The following is a 12,554-nucleotide window of genomic DNA, read 5'->3' on the forward strand; positions in this document are numbered from 1 at the left end:
AAAAATAAGTCTCATATTTCACAATCGGAAGACTTTCCTCTATCCTATTGCCGCTCGATAATAAAAAAGTGTCAATAAAAAGTACTTTCTTTATATAGTTGTTCCTAATAACCAATATTTAGAATTAAATTCATGATCGATTTCTACGCTGACACAAAATTATAAACTTGGCCATACAGGTCTTATGATGTTTACATTTGAAATTCATAGTAGCCTATTTTCTACCAACTTCGTGAGAAAATAATTATTGATGCATTTACATGTGAAGTTGTCAAGTATCACAGATTGTCAGATATGTTTGTATTTAGTGTTACAGATAAATATTTTGATATACATCTCAGATATAAACATACCATAAAATATTATTTACCTAAAAAAAGACAACTTTGAAAATCGAAATTACATTTATTATACAAACAGTAATTTACAGCACACGAATTTAATCATATATAATACATTGGTTATTACAAATATACATGTACTACGTAGCATTACTAATTTTTATGAACGAAGGCAGATTTTGCCCAAAACATAAGCTGCAAGGACATATGATTTACCTAGAGACAGAGCTGTCAACCGAGTAATTCAGAATATCACTATAGCAAACCCTCAAGAATTTCAGTAAATACATTTTTTTAAAAATTAATAAAAAAAATCCGACAACCAATCTATAGACGTATTAATGAAATTTGTAAGTTACATAATTAAACAAGTTTGCATGGTAATGTTCAAGTTACTGCACAGATTTTATTTTCTTCTAAACTAAAAACCACACATCCTTTACTCAGCGATTAAGTCTAAACACCTTGTTCTGACAATATTTAAGTATTGGCTCAGTAGTTTGATTGACTGTGGAGAAGGCTCTTGCACCAAAATACATTTATTCTAAGGGTAAGAGGGTTTGAATATCCCTCCTTTCTATTCTTGAAATGTAATTGGTCAGGCTTTATGTTGAGTCAAGATTAGTTTTTAAAGATGTAGGAATATTTCCGTGTAACATGGGAATTTGAGACCATTTCACCAGTTTGAAAGACCCAGAGAAAAATATATTTGTCACGTTGTTTGTACAGTGTGACTAACCTCAAGTCCAAATATGAAAAACTTTTGAAAGTGAGTCGGACAGTGATTGCAAAATGAAAGGAAGGAATATATGTTTTTAAGAAACTGTCGTGAAGAAATTGGAGTGCTCGACAATTATAATAAATGTAGGTACCTAGACTCATAGAGCCGCAATTCCGTACCGGTTTACATCAACGCAACGGAAAATATGAGTTTAAGTTTACGATAATAAGTATAGCAGTTATAATTGATTTTTGCTTGTGTTTCGGTGCGTTGTTTTACGCTCCGCAGTTTTTGTTAAGGTTGGTACAGCCCCTGGTCTATAAGAAAAGAACTGGAAACAGTTTCTTTGACATAATTTCTCAGATGCTATTTGACTCACTTTCTAAGACTTTGATGGCTCTTCACTGTCAAATAAGATACTATTTTGTACTGTAATCTGCTTGCCAATTAATTGTAGTCTTAGAAGTGCAATTAAAGATGACAACGTACAAATAAGGAAGTTCATACATGAGAAAATACTTATTTTCCTTCAAACTGAATGTATTTTTAAATATTTATTCATTTTGTTTTTGAATTCTTGTATTACACACCCTTACATAACAATTGAATCAGTGAGTAGAAAAAGGAGAATATTCCCCAACACGTTACTTAAAAAAAAAGTAAAACTACTTACCGGAAATATCATTGCTTACGTAAAAATATCTGTATAGGAGGTTTGTAGCGTATGTTAAGACCTTTTATTTCCCGAAATTCCAAAAACGTATTGGGATTGGATATTTAGTTATGGAGAAATTGTTATCGTGGAATGTTATCCTTTATTTTTGGAACCTTCTCCTTTTTCTACTCACCGATTCAATTGTAAGTTTAATCTTGTACTTTATCAGACAAAAAAAGACAAGGATGAACCAACTTTGCTGAAAAGAGTGATGAATCCAAGGATGTTATAAAATAGAGGATCTGTCCTAATAACAAAATCTTGAAGCTATACGTCACAGTTTCGCCACCCCTACTCTGCCCACTTCACCCAATAAGATCGCAATGTTTTGAGCCAACGATCTGACGGAAACGAAAGTAGCCAATCAAACGATGGCGAAAACGAGAGTACCGGTAGCCAATCAGACGTGCCGATGGTCGGTTGTTTTTTGGCTTTATTGATTTAATAGGATGAAGACACATATGGGCAGATCGTCTATTCTATAACATCCTTGGATGAATCGTGAAACAAACTACATATTACCACGGCCGGACTAAAATGTTGTGATTTCCAGTCTAGTGCATTGGAACACTTAACTTAGAACCCAGTCAGTTTCGGTGAACATGGTGATATCATGCTTACAATCTAGTCTACAGAATAGACTATTGATACTAGACTTTTTCCTGCGCAGAATCTCAAATTCTCGGTCGTCAATATTGAAGATAAGGATAATGTAACAGTTTATCGATAAAATCACCATACAATCACATACAATACTCTGCATACTTGTGTTCTAGGTCACGAAGTAATAATACACAGGAAACTGCAACCTCAGTGAACAGCAATTCTAGCGATATAAGTGATATTAATTGTCTGAATCGTATTAGTTTTAACAACTACACGAATATGAGAAACGTTGTACTTGGTCTTGAAGGAATATCATTGTCAATTATTTCACTCTCTGTATCACTTTGGAGTGCTTCTTCAAGTGTTATCCGAGGTGATACATACAAAGGACCCAGCACATTGTTTAAGTCATTTCCTGGTAAACACCTCCAACCTACAAACCCTAAAAATAAATATACAAATAAATAATTCTAAACGTAAGAGACTGAAAATTATTTCTAAATATTACTTGAAAAAACACAGACTGTCAAAGAAAACTAACAGAGTATAACCTAATACTCCACATTTTGGTGAAATAATTTAACCTACTTGATACCTAAATTAATATGTTTCCAGATCACGAAGAATTCTAACTGGTCAGATGATGGATACACACGTTCAACGGTATTATGTGGACTAATTCCAGTGGATGACTACCAATTCCATTTTTATCTTGATCTACAGCTCCTGGCTTTTTAAGAGGAAACAAGTGGAATACAGCTAGATGGGTTAAAAACTGTATTATTTATTATAAGTAATCTTTCTTTATCTCTCTTGTTTTACTTCCATCATAATATGCAATTCAGAATACAACTTCTCAAAAGACAAGTTTTATATAAGCTGATAACATAATCCTACTAATAACAACAGATGTAAAATTTATTTATTCTTCCTATTTCTTTACATATTCCTAGGTACTTTCTCCATTCATCTATTTCCACTTTTACCCAGTTTTTGAGAGTAGAAATGCGTCTCCCTGTTTCCTTCAGAGATGCACGTGGATATGTATTACTTGTAACAAATTATAATGTACATTTATTTGTAGTATTTCTAGTTCTTGGCGAAGCCAGAATTCATAATGTGTTATATTTTTTTTTAAAAAAAATGTGAAAATATCAGTTTATTAGAAGGTCCTACAAAGAGGTTTTTTGTATTGGTTGGTGTGGATGAACTTTCCACTTTGACAATGATTGGAAGTTCGCCTTAGCACCAGGGATGAACTAAGGTCACACTTCTACCGTCACAAATTCTGTACATGTCCGTCAAACAGGCTGGGGTACCCAGATAATAGGAACAGTGAGTTATTGAACAGGTTTGTATGAAAGTTCACCACACAGAATACAGAATTGCGTTTTTTCTACGACGTGAAACTGGGATATTCTGCATAGCAAAACATTAACAGTGCACTTGGGGTCAGGAATGGCGAAAGAACGCACTATTCGCCGTTTGTTTGTTAAATTTCGTTCCGGTGGCACAGCGTTGCACTATGAGATCCGTTGGCACCCACCAATATTATTTTTGGATGGGCCTCTCAGGAACATAGATAGTGGAAGCGAACCCTTAGAAAAGTGTTCGTGCCATTGCAGATGAGTTATACACACATCATACCACAACCGTTCAGCGACTTCGTCAATCGGTCAGGGGGAAAAGTTGGATTAATGCGTGCTACATAGGTCGATAACGGCCAACAAGAATTGCAGTCTGGAAGGATGCACTTCTCTGAGTGTAAGTAATAGGCCCAGCCGTGAAAGTTTTCTACATTGGATTGTCACTTTTGATTAAAAGTGCAAGTGCTACGACAATCGTAAACGGTGAGCACAGTCACTGATTGATTCCCAAAACCCCTAGAAGATGTTAATGATATGATTTATGTTCGGATTTATTTATCACGTCTTCATTCGTGAAACCGAACACATCATTGTAGATCGTTACAGTGAAATGCACAGCAAGATTATCTGCAAGTATCTAGAAATTGCTTTAAAAAAAAACAAAAAAACATCGTGTTATGTTTGGATGACAGAGCACGAGCAAATCTCGCTCAAAGGACATTGGAGACCCTCTATAAATTGCAGTACGAAACCCTTCCTCGTCCAACGTATTCTAATGACATCTCTCTCATTGCCTACCATCTCTTTCGGCACCTCGAGCATTCTTCAGAGGGAAGACATTCCCGTATAATCGGGCGGTGACACGCATTCTTCACATCACAGACTCCAGACTTTTTTTGCAACAATCTAATCGTTGGCTGACGATGACAAAATTGTGCTGTTGCAAACGAGAATTATTATTTAGGTTAATCAGGTATTGTGGTTTTCATTTCTTTGGCCTTTGGGAAATTGCTTATATTATTGAAATGAATGGCATAAACCTATCCTACTTAAAATGTTAATGAATACGTGAAATAAATATAAAGTGATTTATACACATGTTTTAAACATATATGTTTTATATTTTTCATACCTCGAACTTTTAATTTTCATACTTTACCTCTCTCTAGTTATGGGTTATCGAAGTTTGTCTTTGGGTTTCGACAAATTTTCGCAAAAAAAGTTTACTACGAACATGTCCGATTTAGAACAAGAATTACGGGAAAATATGTAGAATAAATTCGTTAAGTGTTAATTTGAAGTTAACTTTAAGTAAGTGCAGTGTGTAAGATAACAAACATTTACTAAATCAAAGAAAAAAAGATTTTTCCCGTAATTCAGAAACTCATCGAATACGAAGCAATGGCAGGTACTAAGGCAAGTTTATCCTAATAAATAGGCCTTCCCTCGCTGAAATAATATAAGATTCTGATTACTTCTGCCTTGCCTAACAATGCTCTCACTGGAAGAATTGTAGAAAGTGAGGCAGGAACAACATCACATTATGAACATGTTGCCCTTGAGGGAATCGTGCAGAACAGACAGTACGTTATAATTTCTTTTGAATGTTTAAACGTACTCTGACAGACAAGCATGATATCGGGAAAATACGGTACCATTGTACTGTTGATAGATTTAATATTTTGGAAATTCAAAGGAATAATAATACCAGATTATATTAGTAATTGTAAGTCATATGTAGAAAATGTTTCACTTTGTATTGTTATTCCAGGAACGTACGTACTTCTGTAGGAACTTATTTCGAGATAGTTCAAATTTAGTATGAGGAAAATTACATTAAAACGTGTAAAATTATCCCTAAAATTAGATTAATTTTACAGAAAAGTCAGGATTTCGGGCGGTCCGCACCCCAGAACTCACTCCCCCTGCGTACGTGTCTGGTCATGTCTAATCATTTAATGTGTGACAGAGCTTGCACAAATTTCCCAGTTACTTGAAATGCGAAGTTTCAATTTTAACCCTTATCCGGGCAAGCGGGACCTCCTAGGCCCAGTAGCTTCATATTTTTTTCCCCCAATTTCTCAATAACCATAAATATTTCGATGACATAAAATTCTGAATTCTTCTATCTTTAGTCGAAGTTAGTCATGAACATATCGGGTTGGTAAGGTTAATAGAGTTGGTAAGGCTCCAGTTGCCGTCTACATTACAAAAATAGCATGCCCGGACAAGGGTTAAAATTACTTCTGTTGACCTCATCGATACTGGCCTCTCAAACTCAGGGGATTTTTTTTTTTTTTTTTTTTTTTTACACAAGCATAACAGGCTTTTAACCTTCCGTATGTTCTCATTTTATATTTTAATCATCGTCCTATGTGGCATTGATTTCATTTAAGGCCAATAACTAATTATTGCTAAGTGCAGTCATTTTTATTCATGCTAGACCGAAACTGCAAACGGAGATAACATCAATCAAAGAATAACGGTGAAAAAATGTATCTACAGGAATAGTTGTACTGATTTGGTAATGTCATATGGGTCAATTTTGAACCATATCTGTTGGAAAGTTTGACAGCCATATTTAAAAGGACTTTGTATATACAATACAAATAGTGCAATAGATATGTAGTTACTGCATTATTCCTTTATACCCATCAAGTCGATGACAAAATTTGGATGGCATCATGCAAGAATTTGTAAAACAGGTTTGGAGGTATGACCACATGAACAAAATCAAAAACTTCACACTAGTTGTAATGCCCCATCAACTTACTTGATGGCATTACAAATATGAAATTTCTTTGTGTTATTAATATCTAAATAGTCATTTATTTGTTATTACATTATTATAATTTATTTAATCTCATTCGTGATTATTAAATAAATCATTCAGTTTAGTGGGAAATAAATACTTAAAATTCTGCGCCTGAAAAGCTAACGTTGCATGAAGAAGAAGAACAAATTTGATTGTGAAAAAAAAGATTTGCTAATGAAACTAAGTGTGATTCTTACTAAATATGGACATTTAATATTAAATATAACAAGAAACAAAATAAATATCTGTAATTAAAGTGTAATCCAGGTAAAAGACTAGTAATAACATTTTACTATCTGTTGAAAAGTTATAATTTGGTTGAAGATCAATTGATGTTGAAAATAATGTGGTACTGAATAGTAAATTTCGTCCTCCAGAACCAAATTCGATACAACCTGCCGCGTGATATCCAAACTTTAGCAAATTCAATATGCTTAAATTATTTAAAAACTTTATACTTGAAAATATGTTTATGAGAATTGTTTGCTTCCTACATGCCTAAGCTGTTTGTTCGTATTTGTTTATGCACTTTTATGGTTCTACACTTACTCTTAAGAGCTAATTACTTTTAACGGGGGTACTCAACGTAATAACATAATATAAATAATCAGCTGATTTGAGTGACAAAATATCAATTTGTGAAAACAAAGATAATTATTCGATTTACGACATTGTGATAATCAATGAATTTATGATAAATAAAATAATATAATTGTGAAATGAATAATGTTGAATTCTACGTACGATATGGATAATGAATGGTTAATTAATTAATATTGATGTTTACAATTTGGTCACTACGAATCCTGGTATGTGTTCTGACTGACTGAATCTTGTTCCTGATTTGCTCCTGATAATAGTTGCTATTGCATATAATTACATTGTCAATGTTACGTGCTTTTGTTTTGCATGTCCTGTAGCCTATGACTGTAGAACCAGGTTACTACTTACCATGTTTATAGTGAGTGTATGGATTTAACTATTAAACTATATATAAGCAGCTTATATTAAATTTAGGCTGCCTATTGATAACAATTCAATAAACTTAAATTGAATAAAGACAATTCATATGGAATATTTGGTGTAATTTGTTATTTAAAAATAATAATATTATCTTGTTGGAAATCTTCATTACTTCTCCGAATATTGATCGAAGCTTAATCTGATGTTTAACTTCCAAGAAGGGGTCCTGTCGTTCTGACACGAGTCCTGTGATCTTCCGGCTGGGCCAACGAATTCATTAATTCGTTTACAACTAGAACATCAACGCTGTACTATCGTCACGATTCATCTTGGGCAAGTACAGTGTGTTCACAAACCTACATAACATTACCCTTAAAAAAGTGGTGAAGAGGGAAGTGTTACAATTGGCGACCTATCATCCTGGATGAAGAACTGTATGTCAGTTCGACGAGGAACTGTTTTTGGAGGTTTAAAGTACTAATAGAAGATAAGTAACGACACGCGGTACGGTACGTTTATCGAAGGTTCGAAGGGGCGAAAAGTGAAAAAATTGAAATGAAAGAAAAACAAAATAAAAGTACGAACATTAACCATGAAGTGAAAGACAGCAATAGATACGGTTGTTGTAGTGAGTATATGATGTCATTGGAGAAATTTCGAAAGATAGTGGGCACCATTGTATGTTATAATTGTAAGTTATTATACCATTGGAAGTGTGTTAATATCGATATGTATGATATTTTAAGTATGTCTACTACTGCTTGGTGTTGTGTAAATTGCTGTAGAAAACAAGATTGTAAAGTACTAAATGAATTAAGATATAATGATTAAGTGCAAAAGAACGTAAAACAAAATGACGAAGAGTACAATGACGAAAGAGAATATAAAGAGAATAAAAAAGATACTCTAGAAGATAAATTTGACAGAATACTGAGAGAACTTCGTCAAATACGGCATGACGTACAAAGTTCTACACAGGAAAGACAAAAATGTACAGAAGAAATTAATAAAAAGAGACTCAAGCGTTTAACAAAGGAATGAGAGAAGAGTTTCAGAAGCTGGTTAAGATTACAGAGGAAGAGTTAAATGATAATAAGTCTGACACTGGGAAAGGTGAGAAAGTCGAAATTGATAGAACTGACGAAGGAGCACAGCAATTCCAACTGTTAGTAAATGAGCATCAGTTAGGAAAGGTCGAGACAAAGAAAATAGGTAAAGAACACCAGCGTAAACCAAGTAACTTTCTTGCGGAAAAAAGTGCAGATAAACCAACATTCGAAATAGATGTGATTCCGGAAGTAACATCCTTTGAAAATCGTGAAACCAGGAGTGGAAAAGCGAACCAAACTGTCGACCAAATGGATGCTAATCTAGATTTAAGAATGAGGGGAACGGAGAAAGATATGATCTTGTGCGCGACCCGAACACAGAAGAGTCAGGGAGTTATTGAAGAAATTTATAAGCAAACCGACGATCATACAGAAAAACCTTTCAGGAAACCCACACAAGATGAAGTAGAATTTGAAGAAAAAGTTGACAGTAAATCAAAACAAGACACTGATGTTAAAGTAGAGAATTATGACACGAAATCGGATTTTGACGAAGACATCTTGACAAAGAAAGAGGTTGACACTCGAAAGGAAATGGAAACAAATAAAGTAAAAGAATGCAAGTCGAAGGAAACAGTTTTTGACAAAAGGAATATGAAGAAGAGAATAATGAAACGGAAAACAAGAAAGAAACTAAACGAAAAGAAAATCTTCGCATAGAACAAGAAAGAAATCCATAGCACACAAGAGAAGGAAATATGTAAAGAAAAGGAAGAAATTAAGAGAAGACAGAAGACAAGGGTATTTTAGAAAGAAAAAGAAGAAAATATCAAAGTGTGAGATTTATGAAAAAGTGGAAGTTTGTCAGTTCTACGTAGATAAACAACTACATGATCATATAATGCCTCTATCTCGACGAGAAGAAATTGAGAAAATAGCAAATGTAATTACAGCGAATGATTGCTTGAATTATATTTATAGTAACAATAAGTATCTGTTGTGGAAAAGAAGGAAAAAGAAATACAATATAGAACTGCCCAATGGAATATATCTGACCGGAATAAGACAATCGACAACTAAAATGAGACGACTCTATCAGTACTTGAAAGAAGTGAGGAAGAAAGCTAAGGTGGAAAAGAAAGATTTAAAACACCAAGAAAGGAAGACAGTTCAATATCAAACCTACGGCAAAAAGAAGATTCAAGATCATCGTAAAATCATAAGAAAAAGGCAATTGAGAAGATTGGAGACCCGAACACCAGATAAGACATGGATAAAACGAAGATGGGATTTGTTTCAGAATTGTGAATCTAAAACAAAGACAGAAAAGAAAGAAATGTTCCGTGATACAGGTTAAAAGAAAATGGGAACTTACTTGATGTTGGAATTTGATGTTTGACTTTAATTAGTGTTATCGTTTATTTTATATAGGTTATCATTGGAGTTTATATAGGTTATCAATGAAACTTCGTTGCAGCTGTAACAAATCAATTTGTTGGTGCCATAACAATTCCATTCTTTAATTGTTCATTATTTTTTATGGTACTGCAATTGAAATATAACCTGTTTAAGCTATTTGGAAAATAATTATGGAAATTAAATAAAGTGGATTTGGACTCTATATAGTTATCGAAATATAAAGATATTAAGTTGTAAACAGATGTGATTTGAATTTAAAATTTTATCCCCTGATAAAATTTTTCGCCACCACCGGGAAAATTGTAATGCCCCATCAACTTACTTGATGGCATTACAAATATGAAATTTCTTTGTGTTATTAATGTCTAAATAGTCATTTATTTGTTATTACATTATTATAATTTATTTAATCTCATTCGTAATTATTAAATAAATCATTCAGTTTAGTGGCAAATAAATACTTAAAATTCTGCGCCTGAAAAGCTAACGTTGCATGAAGAAGAAGAACAAATTTGATTGTAAAAAAAAGATTTGCTAATGAAACTAAGTGTGATTCTTACTAAATATGGACATTTAATATTAAATATAACAAGAAACAAAATAAATATCTGTAATTAAAGTGTAATCCAGGTAAAAGACTAGTAATAACATTTTACTATCTGTTGAAAAGTTATAATTTGGTTGAAGATCAATTGATGTTGAAAATAATGTGGTACTGAATAGTTAATTTCGTCCTCCAGAACCAAATTCGATACAACCTGCCGCGTGATATTCAAACTTTAGCAAATTCAATATGATTAAATTATACACTAGTTAACAAATTTAAACTTTTTGTTTGTTACATGAGAAAAATCACCTGATCTTAAAGGAACTTTTTGCGCTGAATTCGAATATGCACTCGGTTTCCCTCCATCACGTACAGTTTTCCCGTAACAGAGGGATTTTCGGGAAATTCCCTCAAAAATTTCCCTTTTTCAGATATTTTATTCCCCTAGCTCCTGTCCCCTTACATATAGTAACATAGAAATTATACCTAAGTATACCTTGATTTATATTTAATAAACCCTAAAAGTTTCGTAAAAATCGCTTTGTTCTTTCTAGAGAAATAAATATATTTGTATATATACTGTGTGCACTGTTTATTGCACCTGATAGTAATGCTTTCAGATCTCCTGAGTTGGGGTAAAAACGATTTGCTTTATTACTACAAACACAGACATAAAAATGAATATTTACAATAGTCACCAACACACTTGTATTGCTGTAGTCAACAACATATCAGTGTACAGGAAAAGGGATGTTCAATTTTCAAGCTTTTTTTCAATGCAAGATAATGTGTGCGTATGTACGGATATAAATGGGTTGATGGCGGAGCTAGGAATTCCTTACGTTCCAGAAGAATGGAGGTTATTTATCGACGCGTCAAAGGTCAGCCTTAAAGCTGTTCTTTTACATAATGGAAATAAAAAACCTTCTATACCACTTGCGCACTCAGTGAAGATTAAGGAATCCTATGACACCATGTCAACTTTGCTAAATCTTATAAATTACAAGGACCATTGTTGGCAAATATGTTGTGATCTCAAGGTAGTTGGTATTTTATTAGGACTGCAGTGCGGTTACACGAAGTACCAATGTTTTTTATGTTTATGGGATAGCCGAGCTGATGACAAACATTATGAAGTGAAGGAATGGGAACCTAGAGTGAATTACGTACCTGGAGAATGCAACGTCAAATACGCTCCTTTGGTAGATCCTAATAAGATATTACTACCGCCACTTCATATCAAGTTAGGACTTATGAAAAACTTTGTCAAAGCCATGGACACATCTGGTGAAGGTTTCAAGTATTTGCGACATAAGTTCCCTAACCTGAGTGATGCTAAGATTTCAGCGGGAGTGTTTATTGGTCCCCAAATTAGGAAATTAATGCTTGATGATAGCTTTGACAGCAAGTTAAACAGTGCTGAGCTAGCTGCCTGGACAGCATTTAAGTGTGTTGTGCGCAACTTTCTGGGCAATAACAAAGCTGAGAGTTACACAGAAATCGTACAGGACATGATACAGAAATACAAAGAGTTGGGTTGTAGGATGTCTTTAAAAATCCACTTTCCTGCTAACCTAGGTGCTCTCAGCGACGAACAGGGGGAAAGATTCCACCAAGATATAATGGCAATGGAGAAAAGGTACCAGGGACGATGGGATCCTTCAATGATGGGGGACTATTGTTGGGGTCTTGTTAGAGAATGCAACATTTCTTACAAAAGAAGGAAGTAGTGTACGTTTTTGTAACCCAATGGAAGTTTCATATATTGTGATAGTTTTGATCGTCTTTTCATGACCTTTTGGTACATTTGTATTATTGTTTATTGTAAATTGTCACACTTGTAAATTATATTGTATTATATTTTATATATGTGTTTGTGGTAATAAAGCAAAACGTTTTACCTCAACTTAAGAGATCTGAAAGCATTACTATAAGGTGCAATAAACAGTACACACAGTATACATACAAACATATTTATTTCTCTAGAAAGAATAAAGCGATTATTACGAAA

General features: G+C 33.6%; 1 protein-coding gene across 1 annotated transcript in view; it reads right to left on the bottom strand.

Annotated features, from left to right (window-relative positions):
- Nucleotides 1-385: 385 nt before the first annotated feature.
- Nucleotides 386-12,554, bottom strand: part of LOC145675805 (ciliary microtubule inner protein 1-like) — a 104,865-nt gene continuing 92,696 nt past the window's right edge. The window contains exon 5 of the mRNA XM_081746508.1: nucleotides 386-2,825. Within this exon, the coding sequence (XP_081602634.1) occupies nucleotides 2,653-2,825 (173 nt within the window). The 3' untranslated portion in view covers nucleotides 386-2,652. The remainder of the gene's footprint in view (nucleotides 2,826-12,554) is intronic.

Source organism: Thermobia domestica, chromosome 18, assembly GCF_964235325.1.
Source record: "Thermobia domestica chromosome 18, izTheDome1.hap1.1, whole genome shotgun sequence".
Classification (NCBI taxonomy): Eukaryota; Metazoa; Arthropoda; class Insecta; order Zygentoma; family Lepismatidae; genus Thermobia; species Thermobia domestica.